The 16,048-nt window shown below is 41.8% G+C and overlaps 1 protein-coding gene across 6 annotated transcripts in view; it reads left to right on the top strand.

Annotated features, from left to right (window-relative positions):
• LOC116973334 (CD2 associated protein) overlaps nt 1-16,048 on the top strand; it is a 155,602-nt gene that overhangs the window by 88,180 nt on the left and 51,374 nt on the right. For all 6 annotated transcript variants that reach the window (XM_033021294.1, XM_033021295.1, XM_033021299.1 and 3 more), the window contains 3 exons: nt 10,068-10,191; nt 11,532-11,743; nt 13,162-13,222. In XM_033021294.1, the coding sequence (XP_032877185.1) occupies nt 10,068-10,191; nt 11,532-11,743; nt 13,162-13,222 (397 nt within the window). The remainder of the gene's footprint in view (nt 1-10,067; nt 10,192-11,531; nt 11,744-13,161; nt 13,223-16,048) is intronic.

Genomic DNA, 16,048 nt, shown 5'->3' on the forward strand with positions numbered 1-16,048 from the left:
TACCCTGTTCTATAATTAATTGTCACCATTTAAGCAATTAGCTTTCCAGAGCATAATCTGTAAAGAAAAGCTGCATCATGTTGGATGTAATCTTGTTGGCACTAATAATAGGATCATTTGTTAATATATACAGTAGGAAGCCAAAGAAAGCAATTTAAATCCTGTACACTGGTTCTTTATTGAAACTGATCAACTTTTCTTGGCCAGGCAGGCAGGCAGCATGATTGATGCTGATTCAAGGATGGCTTTTCTGCTTTTAATAGAGAAACTTCACTGATTAAATTCTGCAAATGATCTGGTTCAAATCCAGTGACCTCCATAATGTTTGGGACAAAGACCCATCATTTATTTATTTGCCTCTGTACTCCACAATTTGAGATTTGTAATGGAAAAAATCACATTTTTACACATTTTGGTTTCACCATGTAGAAATTACAGCAGTGTTTATACATAGTCCCCCCCATACAATCATTGCAGTTGTTGGTGTGCCTGGTAAGAACTTCGGCAAACTTTTACAGTTTTCTGTGATATATTTGGGTTTGTTCACTCCTTGCGGTATAGTAATGTAACTTTATCAATGGCAGTATGTAGGACATTGGCAGTAAGTGCGGTGATCATTCAGGTCGCTTTGTGTTTTATTTTTTTAACTCAGCTGTAAATAAACAATCTTTTGAAACGCACTATCGCTCTCGCTACTGCCGTTGCAGTGCCAACCCTTGTGGGTCTATCTTTTACCTGCCGCGGGAAATTAAATCTCGCCCCACACCCCTCCACTCTCTCCCTCGCACTCCTCATGAACAGCCACCCGCTACAATAAGCGGAATGGTCCTTTCTTTCGTTAATCCTGCCTGCAGTCTCTGATGAAGCTGGTTTCTTGACTTGGCCACTCAAGAATTGACAATATTTTAGCTTTGAAAAACTCCATTGTTGCTTTAGCAGTATGTTTGGGATCATCATCTTGCTGTAGAATGAACCGCCGGCCAATGAGTTTTGAAGCATTTGTTTGAACGAGCAGATAGGATGTGTCCATATACTTCAGTATTCATTATGCCACTACCATCAGCAGTTGTTTCATCAATGAAGATAAGTGAGCCGGTACCTTCAGCAGCCATACATGCCCAGGTCATAACACCCCCACCACCGTGTTTCTCAGATGCTTTGTATCGTGGGTAGTTCCATCTCTCCTCCATACTTTGCTCTTGCCATCACTCTGATACAAGTTAATATTTGTCTCATCTGTCCACAAGAACTTTTTCCAGAACTGTGGTTGCTCTTTTAAGTACTTCTTGGCAAACTGTAACCTGGCCATCCTATTTTTGTGGCTAACCAGTGGTTTGTATCTTGCAGTGTGTTTCTGTTCATGAAGTCTTCTGCGGATAGTGGTCATTGACAAATCCACACCTGAAGAGTGTTTCTGATCTGTCGGACAGGTGTTTGGGGTTTTTTCTTTATTATAGAGAGAATTCTTCTGTTATCAGCTGTGGAGGTCTTCATTGGCCTGCCAGTCCCTTTGAGATTAGCAAGCTCACCAGTGCTCCCTTCCTTCTTAATGATATTCCAAACAGTTGATTTTGGTAAGCCTAAGGATTGGCTGTTGTCTCAGTTTTATTCTTGTTTCTCAGTCTCATAATGGCTTCTTTGACTTTCATTGGCACATCTTTGGTCCTCATGTTGATAAACAGCAATAAAAGTTTCCAAAGGTGATGGAACAACTGGAGGAAAGACTAGGTGCTAAGAGCTCTCTTATACCTGCATTACGGAGGCATTTAAACACACCTGAGCAATTACAAACACCTGTGAAACCATGTGTCCCAAACATTATGGTGCCCTGAGATGGGGGGGACTATGTATAATTGCTGTAATTTCCACATGGTGAAACCATAATGTATTAAAAAAATACCCTTTAATAAAATTTGACTGTGCACTTTAACCACATGTGATTTTTTCTATTACAAATCTCAAATTGTCTACCTCCCAAGAGAATTCACCTCCGTTATCCTGACCGCGGTCTACATCCCACCCCAGGCAGACGTCCGTCTGGCACTGGAGGAGCTGCAGGCCGTGGTCAACAAACACCAGACGTCTTACCCCGAGGCATTTACCACCATTGCTGGGGACTTCAATAAGGCGAACCTCAAGAAATCACTCCCCAACTTCCACCAACATGTCTCCTGCTGCACCAGAGGACCTAACACCCTCGACCATTGCTACACCACCATCAAGAATGCCTATCGTTCTATCCCTCGCCCTCACTTCGGTAAGTCCGACCATACCGTGGTGCTGCTTCTTCCTGCCTACAGGCAGCAATTAAAGAGCGCACCCCCAGAAGTGAGGACAGCACAGAGCTGGTTGGGGGGGGGGGGGGGGGGGGGGGCAGAAGAACAACAACTCCAGGACTGTTTGGAGTCTGTAGACTGGGCAATGTTCAAGGACTCGGCAACGGACTTGAACGAATATGCCACAGTCGTTACAGACTTCATAAAGAAATGTGTGGAGGACTGCATCCCTACAAAAACCTTCCGAGTGTTTCCCAATCAGAAACCTTGGATGAACTTTGAGATCCGCACTCTCCTGAAGTCCAGACACAGGGCATTCACCTCCAATGATACAGTGGCCTACATGAAGACCAGATACGACCTTGGTAAGGCCATCAAAAAGGCCAAAGGGGACTTCTGCTCCAAACTGGAGGACGAGACAGATGTTCGGCAGCTGTGGCAGGGTCTGAATGCAATCACCTCCTACAAGGCAAAACCAGGAGGCAGCTCGAATGTCGGTGTAACATCACTCCCTGACGAGCTCAATGCGTTTTACGCACGCTTTGACAGGGAGAATACTGATGTGCCTTCCCGATCCCCCATTCGCTGTGATGGCATTTCAGTCTCAGTCACAGAGGCCGATGTCAGGAAATCCTTCAGAGGGGTGAACCCCCGAAAAGCACCTGGACCTGATGGTATACCCGGTCGTGTTCTAAAAACCTGTGCGGACCAACTGGCGGGAATTTTTACGGACATTTTCAACCTCTCACTTCTGAGGTCTGAGGTCCCCACCTGCTTTAAAAGGGCATCAATTACACCGGTGCCCAAGAAGAGTAAGGTGACGTGCCTCAATGACTATCGACCAGTGGCACTAACGCCGGTGGTGATGAAGTGCTTTGAGAGGTTGATCATGGAGCAAATCAACTCCTACCTCGACAAAAACCTGGACCCACTGCAGTTCGCGTACCGCCACAACAGATCAACGGTGGATGCGATCTCGCTGGCCCTCCACTCCGCACTGGACCACTTGGACAACAAAAACTCATATGTCAGGCTGTTGTTCATTGATTACAGCTCGGCATTTAACACAATCATCCCCTCCAAACTGGTTACCAAACTCGCAGAACTGGGTCTCTGCGCATCCCTCTGCAACTGGATCCTCGACTTCCTCGTCCTCAGACCACAGTCTGTTCGTATTGGTGGAAATGTGTCAGCCTCGATAACAATCAGCACGGGAGCACCTCAAGGCTGCGTGCTCAGCCCCCTGCTCTACTCACTCTATACCCATGACTGCGTAGCGAACCACAGTGCGAACTCCATCATCAAGTTCGCTGACGACACCACTATTGTGGGGCGTATCACTGATGGGGATGAGTCAGAGTACAGAAGAGAGATCGAGCAACTGTCCATATGGTGCCAGCGCAATAACCCGGCCCTCAACACCAGCAAAACCAAGGAACTTGTGGACTTTGGAAGGAGTAGGAGGGGGACCCACAGCCCCATTTATATCAACGGGTCGATGGTTGAAAGGGTCAAGAGCTTCAAATTCCTGGGCGTGCACATCTCTGAAGATCTTTCCTGGTCCGAGAACACTAACGCAATTATCAAAAAGCTCATCAGCGCCTCTACTTCCTGAGAAGATTACGGAGAGTCGGATTGTCAAGGAAGACTCTCTCTAACTTCTGCAGGTGCACAGTCGAGAGCATGCTGACCGGTTGCATCGTGGCTTGGTTTGGCAATTTGAGCGCCCTGGAGAGGAAAAGACTACAAAAAGTTGTAAACACTGCCCAGTCCATCATCGGCTCTGACCTTCCTTCCATCGAGGGGATTTATCGCAGTCGCTGCCTCAAAAAGGCTGGCAGTATCATCAAAGACCCACACCATCCTGGCCACACACTCAGGTAGAAGGTACAGGAGCCTGAAGACTGCAAAAACCAGGTTCAGGAATAGCTACTTCCCCTCAGCCATCAGGCTATTAAACCTGGCTCGGACAAAACTCTGATTATTAACAACCACTTTCTGTTATTTGCACTTTACCAGTTTATTTATTCATGTGTGTATATATTTATATCATGGTAGGTACACAAAATTGATGGGGAAACTCAGCGGGTGCAGCAGCATCTATGGAGCGAAGGAAATAGGCGACGTTTCGGGCCGAAACCCTTCTTCAGACTGATGGGGGGTGGGGGGGGGGGAGAAAGGTATATGGACACATTTATCTGTTTTGTAGTAAATGCCTACTATTTTCTGTGTGCTTAAGCAAAGCAAGAATTTCATTGTCCTATACAGGGACACATGACAATAAACTCACTTGAACTTGAACTTGATAAATAAATAGACAATAGGTGCAGGAGTAGGCCATTCGGCCCTTCCAGCCAGCCCCGCCATTCAATGTTATCATGGCTGATCATCCCCAATCAGTACCCCGTTCCTGCCTTCTCCACATATCCCCTGACTCTGCTATCTTTACGAGCCCTATCTAGCTCTCTCTTGAAAGTATCCAGAGAACTGGCCTCCACCGCTCTCTGAGGCAGAGAATTCCACAGACTCTCAACTCTCTGTGAGAAAAAGTATTTCCTCGTCTCCGTTCTAAATGGCTTACCCCCAACATTCTTTAACTGTGGCCCTTGGTTCTGGACTCCCAACAATTATACGTTTCAATAAGATATCCTCTCATCCTTCTAAACTCCAGAGTGTACAAGCCCAACCGCTCCATTCTCTCAGCATATGACAGTCCCATCATCCCGGGAATTAAGCTTGTAAACCTACGCTGCATTCCCTCAATAGCAAGAATGTCCTTTCTCAAATTAGGGGACCAAAACTGCACACAATACTCCAGGTGTGGTCTCACTAGGGCCCTATACAACTGCAGAATGACCTCTTTGCTCCAATACTCAACTACTCTTGTTATAAAGGCCAACATGCCATTCGCTTTCTTCACTGCCTGCTGTACCTGCATGCTTACTTTCATAGACTGATGTACAAGGACCCCCAGATCCCGTTGTACTTTAGCTTTTCCCAACTTGACACCATTTAGATAGTAATCTGCCTACTTGTTTTTTGCTACCATAGTGGATAACCTCACATTTATCCACATTAAACTGCATCTGCCATGCATCTGCCCACTCACCCAACCTGTCCGAGTCACCCTGCATTCTCATAGCATCCTCCTCACAGTTCACACTGCCACCCAGCTTTGTATCATCTGCAAATGTGCTAATGTTACTTCGAATCCCTTCATCTAAATCATTGATGTATATTGAAAATAACTGCGGTCCCAGCACCGAGCCTTGCGGTACCCCACTAGTCACTGCCTGCCATTCTGAAAGGGACCCGTTAATCCCTACTCTTTATTTCCTGTCTGCCAACCAATTTTCTATCCATGTTCGCACTCTACGCCCAATACCATGTGCACTAATTTTCCCCTGTTACTGTTATCCAAATGTGCCGCTATTTCGTCTTTTAGAAAAGATGGGTCGTTGTCCCAAACATTATGCAGGGCACTGTAGGTACGCTATTAGATTTGAATGGCTTATTTGTCGTATACAGTGCATTCTGAACGTATTCAGACCCCTTCACTTTTCCACATTTTGTTACGTTACAGCCTTATTCTAAAATTGATTAAATTCATTGTTTTTATCATCAATCTACACACAATACCCCATGATAGTAAAGTGAAAACAGGTGTTTAGAAATATTTGCAAGGTAATTAAAAAGAAATAACTGAAATATCACATTTACATAAGTATTCAGACCCTTTACTCAGTACTTTGTTGAGGCACCTTTGGCAGCGATTACATGGGTATGATGCTACAAGCTTGGCACACCTGTATTTGGGAAATATCTCCTATTCTTCTCTGCAGATCCTCTCAAGCTCTGTCAGGTTGGATGGGGAGCGTCGATGCACAGCTATTTTCCGGTCCCTCCAGAGATGTTCGATTGGGTTCAAGTCCGGGCTCTGGCTGGGCCACTCAAGGACATTCACAGACTTGTCACGAAGCCACTCCTGCGTTGTCTTGGCTGTGTGCTTCGGGGCATTGTCCTGTTGGAAGGTGAACCTCCGCCCCAGTCTGAGGTCTAGAACGCTCCGGAGCAGGTTTTCATCAAGGATCTCTCTGTGCTTTGCTCCGTTCATCTTTCCCTCGATCCTGACTAGTCTCCCAGTTCCTGCCGCTGAAAAACATCCCCACAGCATTATGCTGCCACCACCATGCTTCACCGTAGGTATGGTAATGGCCAGGTGATGAGCAGTGCCTGGTTTCCTCCAGACGTAATGGTTGGTATTCAGGCCAAAGAATTTAAATTTGGTTTCATCAGATCAGATAATCTTGTTTCTCATGGTCTGAGAGTCGTTTACGTGCCTTTTGGCAAACTCCAAGCGGGCTGTCATGTGCCTTTTATTGAGGAGTGGCTTCAGTCTGGCCACTCTACCATAAAGGCCTGATTGGTGGAGTGCTGTAGATATAGTTGTCCTTCTGGAAGGTTCTCCCATCACCACAGAGGAACTCTGGAGGCCTGTCAGAGTGACCATCGGGTTCTTGGTCACCTCCCTGACCAAGGCCGTTCTCCCCCGATTGCTCAGTTTGGCCAGGCGGCCAGCTTTATGAAGAGTCCTGGTTGTTCCAAAGTTCTTCCATTTAAGAATGACGGAGGCCACTGTACTGCAAAATAAGGCTGTAACGTAACAAAATGTGGAAAAAGTGAAGGGGGCTGAATACTTTCTGAATGCACTGTAAATTAAATTCTTTGTTCTATTTCAGTTGTTGCGAATACTGTTAAGAAAGTTGCACCTTCATAATATCTTGGATGAAATGTGTTCAGGACACCTTATGATTTGTTTTGTCCAGAAAATAATAGAATAAATGGGTTTTGTTCATAATTTTGATAATGGAATATTTTGCTCTTTCAGGAACTAATTGTTCATCTCTTTTCTAGAGCAGTGTTGGGAATATACTTGTTCATGAGCCAAGTGGTCCCTTTTTGTGTTGAGATAATGATTCATCAATTTTTTCAGAGAGTGGAGTGACTTACTCAGTGTAGCAAACATGCCGATCATGTATTGTTTCTTAACCCTTCAGCAGAGATCAACTCTACATTTGTGCCTAGATTGATCGACTCAGCAGAATAACATATTTTTCTATTACACTTCTGTGCCTGGTGCAATTAATTCAGTTCACTTGTTGAGCAAAATCTCCTGTGCCCAGCGGACAATGAAGCTGGTGGACTGTGTTGAGGCAGCTTCCTGCTGGTTGGAGACTGTCATCAAGGTGGCGATAGCAGACTGGAGTGCAGTGGTGTCTCTGGTGAAGGTAGTTTATGTTAGTTTACAGATACAGCGTTGAAACAGGCCCTTCAGCCCATCGAGTCTGCGCCAACCAGCGATCCTCGCACCCAACACTATCCTACATCCTGGGGACAATTTTATAATTTTTTACTTCACGGGGAGAACATACGAACTCTGCACGGATGGCACGCGTAGTCAGGATCGAACCTGGGTCTCTGGCTCTGTTATAGCCCTGTCCCACGGTGCGAGTTCATTCCAAGAGCTCTCCCGAGTTAAAAAAATAAATCAAACTCATGGTAAGCACGGAGAATGAATGTAGTGGGTACATTGGAACTCGGGAACGTCTCTTAGCGCTAACGGCAGGTATTCAGGAAGACTCGCTAATGGCAGGTAAGCACGGGAAGACTCGTGAAGATTTTTCAACATGATGAAAAATGTCCACGAGAGCCGCGAGTACCGATGAGTGGCCATTACCATAAATCTCCGAGTTCGACTCAGGGCAAACTCGGGAGAACTCTTGGAATGAACTCGTACCGTTGGACAGGGGTTTAAGGCAGCAACTCAACTGCTTGGTCACCCTAAGCTGTGGCTTCCATTCGCAATGCCTGACAAGTTGGGTTATCACTGTTAAATGCTGTATCCCATGACATGTTAACACCACTTGGAGAGAGTGGAGTTTATTGAGATCCTGGAGCAGTCAAATATCAGAGTTCCCCTCTGCCTTGTCAATGGTGCCCCAGGCAATACAGAGCATTGTTGGGTGCTGGAGGAGTGCTGTAAGATGACCTAGTTAGGTACTAATTTGCCTTTGGATTCAACTCAGAATTTTTATGGTCAGGAATTACTCCCCTCGGCCCTCCTTCCCAAGGTACCGAAAAGCCTACGGGTTTATTTTCCCAAAGCAGTGAAAATGGTAGATCTTGTAAGTTGAATGTCATACTGTTTTTGTGAAAGTATTGGTTTTCATCTGCTACCATGTTCGATGCAACAGTGAATTTGCTGTAGGAGAGAACATGCACTGAAGGAGGGAAGCCCACTCACTTTGGCTCTCCTTCAAGCATTGTTGCTAGCAACTAGTTTGGCATGATGAAGATGAGAAACATGACAGACAGCTGGCAAGTGTGAAACTAACTTTAGCCAACCAGATTCTTCACATCAGCCTCAACGCACCAATGCGATGCTACCTCAATGAACTTTGTCTACTTTGTTCAGATGGGTAGTTGCCACCTTGGTAACTACCCGTGAACAAATTATGCAATTAAATTTAAATTTGGTGAAATTGAGCTTTGTTGGGGTTGCTCGTAGTTTAAAATAATCTCAATACTAATTGTCTCGACCCAAAACGTCACCTATTTCCTTCGCTCCATAGATGCTGCCTCTCCCGCTGAGTTTCTCCAGCTTTTTTGTCTACCATCAAGACTGATGCAATCGTTTTGGGGACAGTTGGGGAAAAATTATATTGGTCTTTTAGTAGTGCATACTGTGCTGAAATATTGCATTATGCATAGAGGCGAATCAAATCACATTTTTGTATTGCTATATATATGCTTTGACTTGGGAACAAAAGGAAATGGAGTGGTAAGAACAATAGTAAGGCTTAAGAGAGATTATGATGATCATTTATTTTGGTAAGCATGAGCTTCATATTTGTGCACGGCAATATTTATTTGGAGCAAAGATGGAACTTTTCATTGTACTGCTAGAGCCAGCTGCATTGTGAACTGTTTTATTGGTGCATTTCTGCTATGGGAACTGGTGATGTGGCATTTTCGTATTGGCCATAAGTTGCCAGCAAGAATGTGAGTCAGTCTGCCGCAAGGATTGGCTGAGAAATGTTGTTGCTGACTTACATTATATTTTTAACTCTTAAGGAAGGGAATTTGCCTGAAATGTTAAGTTTGTTTCTCTTCAAGGAAGCTGTAGCTGCTCAGCTGAACATGACCGAACATACTATTTCTGACTTTCAGCATTTACTATATTTTACACCTTGTTAAATAATTAAAACACCTTGTTAAATAATTTTTGAAAGATTAACTTGCAGACTTGTTGTTCGTTACATGGTGCTCGATGTGGTCAGAGAAATCATATTTAATGCTACTCTGGTACAATTTCTCCTGGTCTGTATGTACCTGGGAGGTAACCTGCAATACAGATTTAGTTTTAGAGATACAGCGCGGAAACAGACCCTTTAGCCCACCGAGTCCGCTCCGACCAGCGACCCCCGCACATTAACGCCACCCCACATACACTAGGGACAATTTACACATTCACCAAGCCAATGAACCTGCATACCTGTACGCTTTGGAGTGTGGGTGGAAACCGAAGGTGTCTGAGAAACCCCACGCAGTCACGAGGAGAACGTACAAACTCTGTACAAACAGCACCCGACAGCACGGATCAAACCCAGGTCTCTGTTGCTGCAAGTGCTGTAAGGCAGCAACTCTACCGCTGCGACACCAATGCCACACCAGACATCTTGCACTTGCTAATCCCTATTTATAAGTTTTCATTTGATTTTTATCTTCTAGGTAGAAGAAGGCTGGTGGAAGGGAGCCTTGAGTGAGAAAACTGGATTATTTCCATGCAATTTTGTAAAGGAACTGATCGATGAGAATGACGATGGAGAAGCAAATGAGGTGTTAAGTGAGCCAGGTAAAGGTTTTTGAAAAACTGCAAATGTTGGAAATGTGAAATTACAGAATTGCTGTGACATCTGTGGTGAGAGAAGGAATCATTAAACGTCAAATAATTTTCTCTCTTAGTGGATGCTGCCTGAATGGCTGAATATTTTCTTCATATTCCGTTTTCATTTTGGGTGAAACTTTTTTTAGCAAGCAATCAGAATTCTTTAAGGAATAATAATTTCTGGAATTATTCTGTGAAGCAGCCGATATATACAGATCAAATACAGATATTTTGTAATGATTTACATTTTTTTTAAATCGGTCTTTGCAGTGAAGACTTCTCGTGGAACTCTTGAGTTTTTGCTTTTTGTTTTCTTCAATGGAAGGGTAAGAGTTCTGACCAGATATTCAGCCATTCCCCCCTCTACATTTACCCAAACAGATCAACATTGAATATACCAAAGCTAAATGAATTTTCTTATTATGACCTGTTTTGAATTCTTAATTATTTTCATTTTTCATAAATGTAATTGAATGAAGTGCTAAATATGGCAGATTAGAATTGGCCTTGGCATGATGTTCGGCACGGCATTGTGGGCTGAAGGGCCTTTTCTTGTGCTTGTTATGTTCTCTGTATGAATGTGGTGATTCTTCTGTGTGTATGTTTCCAGGGATTCTTGCCAGCTTCCTTCCATGTACCTGTCATTCCTTCTGTCTTAACAAAATGCTAACGTGTATGAATGGAGAAGTTTGGCCAAGCTCAATGCTGCCCAATGGTCATATTCTACATTTCTTGTTGTATTTACCAGAGTTGGGATTGTTCAGACAAGATGACTTCATGTTTTTAGAAAGTTTAGACATGGAAAGACTTGCCCAAGCAATCATCCATAGATTATTTGCAATTGAATTTTGCTTGGTGCATTTCCTGGTCATTCAACTTCAAGGAATTTGCTAAAACTGAAGGTTGTCTAATGTCCAATTGTCTTTATTCTTAAAACAAGGATTACCTAAGATGATAATTCATGACTACCATCCCACCAGCCTGATGCTTTATTTTCTCGTCATTTCTGCTGACAATGGAGAAAGTGCACTGCCATGCTGTGGTATTCTGAGGGAGAAGCAAGCACCTCAAAGGAATGTTGGCTTTCTTGAGCCTTGTCATTTGTACAATCCTCTTGTGCGAAGAGTATCTCAGCTTGCAGAATTCTGAACCTATGAAGATATGGAGTTGTATGATTTATAATAAAGTGCGGTTATGAGCCTTGTGAATTGATTTGTTGACGGATTATTTTCTGTGTATTGAGTATTTGAAGCACAATTTGTTAATAGCAGTGACGGCGTGAACAGATTTGTTTCTGATTACTATAGACATGACTGTCAAGGATTCGATCGGGGTTGGACCTTCATCACCAACATCACCGTTAGACATTACAGGAAACGAGTGTGCAGCAGGAACAGGCGCAACATCCCAGCCAAAGAAAATTCGCGGTTTGGGATTTGGAGATATATTTAAGGAAGGATCTGTAAAGCTAAAATCACGATTGCCTAATTCGGAATTGGAGGATAAAAAATCAGAAAAGGTGGGCCCCAAGTATTTTTGCTGTTATCTACAACAATCATTTTGCATGAATTATTAAAGATTTAAGTTATTTGCACGTTGTTAATCATGTAACTTTGCAACTTGCAAATTGGCTGACTTATTTATTTATGAAGTATTTTACAGATACAGTACTCGAAGCAGGTATAATAACCACATTAAAAAACATTTGGTTAGATATATGGATAGAAAAGGTTTAGCAGGTTATGGGTCAGGCACAGGCAAATGGGGAAACAAACTGCTGATACTGATTTGCAAAAAAAGACGCATAATGCTGGAGTAACTCAGCAGATCAGGCAGCAAATCTAGAGAACATGGATAGGTGATGTTTTGGGTCGGGACCCTCTGAAGAAGCATCCCGGCCCAAAATATCACTTATCCGTGTTATCTATAGATGCTACCTGGCCCACTGAGTTACTCTAGCACTTTGTGTCTTTTTTTTATTTACAAGCAAATGGGACCAGCTAAGTTGGAGCAAACTGGCAGCATGGTGTTTTGTGCTTTGACTGACTACATTATCAATTGACAGATCGATGACTGCAGATGCGAACAAATAAATTCCCTTCTAAATAATAATGTATTCTGTCTCTTCACTATGAGATTGCACGTGATCGTTTGATTGCCATTTATTTAACTTGCCAATGCCATCATCATAAATTAAGTAGAAATGCCAAAGGTCTGCTGTTTAGAGTTCCTTGTGCCAAAGCCAGTTGTGATTAAACCTACCTCTTGGATTTTGCTCTCTAGAATGAAGTGTTCACTCATAGGATTACATATGGTTGTTTTAACTGTTCTTTCTGCTATCTGCATCTGGCATCAGTCTCCTTGCTGAGGGAAATTCCAATGAAGGAGTACAGTGAGATCATTGTGATTGAAAGTTAGCATCATAACTATATTGTGCATTCAGCAAATCAGCATGTAAAAATATGCTGTCTACAAATGCTATCTACATTGTGACATAGTGACATTTGCTAAACAACCTTCCGATTGGCTTTATGTTGGGCAGAGATTTTGTGCTGCTGTAAACAGACATGTCAGTTGTTGATAGTAGACAAAAATGCTGGAGAACTCAGTGGGTGAGGCAGCATCTATGGAGAGAAGGAATAGGCGACGTTTCGGGTCGAGACCCTTCTTCATACATGTCAGTTGTTGATAAGTAATCAGTTCAAAAATGTTGTTAAATTTTAATTCTTGAATCTTACCAGGGAAAGTAAATGAGTAAATAGTCTAACTTAATTGAAAATTCCAGGAATAAGTAGTCACTGAGCCAATTTCATTGACGGAAGACCTTGTGTGTTGAATGATAATGGAGCTACTCTCAAAATATTGACTATAATGCAAATGTAGCTACTTTGATTTACACACAATCATTAATTGCATGTAATTTTATGTACTTTGCAGCAATCCATCCCGGCATCTAATGCAGAGGCTCTGAAAAGTGAAGCAGAAAATAAACATAAAGGTATTGTTCAAAAACACTAACAGCATCAGCTATTTCCAAATTAATTTTGATCCTAATGGTTCAAACTTGATGGTGGTGAATAAGTAGCAAACTCAGCTGTTTGAAAAATTCACAAGAAGTATCAGTTGGCAATAAAAAATTGCAATATCTATAAAGTCAAGAAATATTAATTCTAAAATGTATATTGTGTAGTTTATTGACGTACAAACAATCTCTCATTGGCTGATCAGTTAAATTGTTTTCACAATTTATTTCTGCTTTACACATCAATGTGGTTCTACTGCCCTCTGGAGGAATTGCATGGCTGAGCAGCACATGTGCAGATACAATCCAGTTGTAGAATAAAAAGCTCTGGCAAACTTAATATCGGCTACCTACAATCCAATTGGTGCAGCTAGATCAAAATTGTTAAATATCTTCTCAAATATTAATTCTGCGGTGCAAATAAGGAAATTTGTAGTCATAATGTGCTGAGTAAATTGAGATGTGATCTAACTAATGTATTTTGGTTGTCCTGACTACCTGTCCCTGTTGCTCTAACCAGATGTGACATTGCAAGCAATGTGCAGACTTGAGGGGAAAAAACATCCAAGTTTGACCCTATTCAATTTAAGAAAGTGTGGAATCCATTGCAGCAAATGTGATGTGGAAGAGGAATCCTGAAAGTAGTTTTGCCACCTCCAATGGGATCCCACTACTGGCCACATCTTCCTATCTCCTCCCCTTTCTGCTTTCCGCAGAGACTGTTCCCTCCACAACTCCTTGCTTTCTCCCTCCCTCCCCTCCCCCTTCTCAGTTCTCCCACAGTCCTACTGTCTCCTCCTACTTACTTTATTTTTCCCGCCGTACCCCCCCCCCCCCAACATCAGTCTGATGAAGGATCTCGACCCGATGCTGCCTCACCCTCAGTTTCTCCAGCATTTTTTGTCTACTTTTGATTTTTCCAGCATCTGCAGTTCCTTCTTAAACTGAAAGTAGTACACGTCACTCCTTGTCCCATAGTTTTGAAATATTAAGAAGTGAAGTTTAATTTTCATCTTGTTGGTTTGCTGTTGTCAATTGATATTTTGCTGCTGAGTTTTTTCATGAAATTGTTATTGGACTGTTTTATCAACTTTGTAGTCTGTGTAGGAATAGCTTTTCATAAAATGAAGCTTTGATATATTAGATAGAGAATCACCCTCAACAGAAGCACTAAGGGAAGATTGGGAACATGAGCTAATGATAAAGATCTCGAAGGATAGATGGGAAAAGTATTTGATGAATACACATAACTGTTCTATTAATACAAGACATAATTTAATTCAATTCAAATTATTACATAGACTATATTATTCAAAAACGAGGTTGAATAAATTTTATCCAAACGTCTCTCCCAGATGCGATAAATGTTTGTTTCAAAACGCTAATTTAACACATTCATTTGTAGGATGTACAAAGTTGAATAAATTTTGGAGTGATATATTTGATATATTTACAAAGCTCTTCAAGTCAAGAATAGAACCCAAAATGGAATGGATTATATTTGGAATAATAGGAGAAGATACCAATTTAAATAAAGACCAAAATGTTTTTTTTAATTATGGGTTAATAATTGGAAAGAAATTGATACTTAAATTTTGGAAAAATACAACCATACCAACTGTTAAAATGTGGATTAGGAATATGATGGACATAGCACGCCTTGAAGAAATGAGACTCCGACTAATAGATAAATATGACCAATTCTTAAGGAGTTGGTCTCCTTTCATCGACTTTTTGGAATCATGTGATGCAGCGGTACCATAAGGATTGCTGATTTCAGTTCATGACGTGGATAGATCTACATCTCCGAATATAGATTTGAAAAATTCTCTTTTAAGGGGCCTTTTCTTCTATTTCTACTTTCCACCTTTTCTTTTTTATTTTATTTTTTTATTTTTATTTTTTATATCCACACTTCACATTTTTCTACTCTCTACCATCTATTTTTCCACTCTTTCCCCTTTCTATTGTTTTCTTTTTCTTGTCTTGCCTACTCATAACATAAAACTAGAGGTTGTACATAGAATGGATTACGGTATGACATAGTTGGCACCTAAAATTAGGTGCCACTGTATTGTTTTGTATTGTATTAACTTCTAATAAAATAAACAGTATATTTTTCGCATTTGAATTTTAAAACTGAGAAATTGATTAACGCGAATTGTTATAGATTAGGCAAAAGAGGGGTAGTAGTAAAATTGACTATTTTTCTGATGAAAGTTGAAGGTGGTTGTTTTTCTTTCATTTTTCTCTGAATTGAAGAACATACATCCAGGTCCAAGAGGTTGATTTTTAGGTAGCCTTGATGGGTATAAAAAGCAACTTAATGTAAATATTGTTATTGTCAGAATTTAGAATCTTTAGTATTCAGCAACACATTTTGCAAGATTTGGGCATTGCTGGCAAAGTCTGTACCGATTATCCTTTTCTCTGATCTGTGAGTTTTTACTGTTGTGAGAAGTCATGAGATGCTTGCAGAAAATGCTGTGATAACATTTCAGGTGAACAGTCTGACAATTAATGATGAGTAGAAGGGATGAGAGATGTGACAGTGAGGTGGAACAGAGTGTTATCGGAACAAATATAGAAAATTATGTACTATGTGGTCCAGGACAACATGGAAATGGCAGATGATGCACATGGAGGATCATCCAGCTAGATTGGAGACAATTTGGGACAACAAATGCTGACTTTGCCAGCTATGCCCAGATCCTGCAAAATTATTAAATATTAAAAAACCTGCAGGCCAATGAATTAGAAATGAAGATTATATAATGATAATCCATAAACACTTGGCAAGGG

Source organism: Amblyraja radiata, chromosome 5 (assembly GCF_010909765.2).
Source record: "Amblyraja radiata isolate CabotCenter1 chromosome 5, sAmbRad1.1.pri, whole genome shotgun sequence".
Taxonomy (NCBI): Eukaryota; Metazoa; Chordata; class Chondrichthyes; order Rajiformes; family Rajidae; genus Amblyraja; species Amblyraja radiata.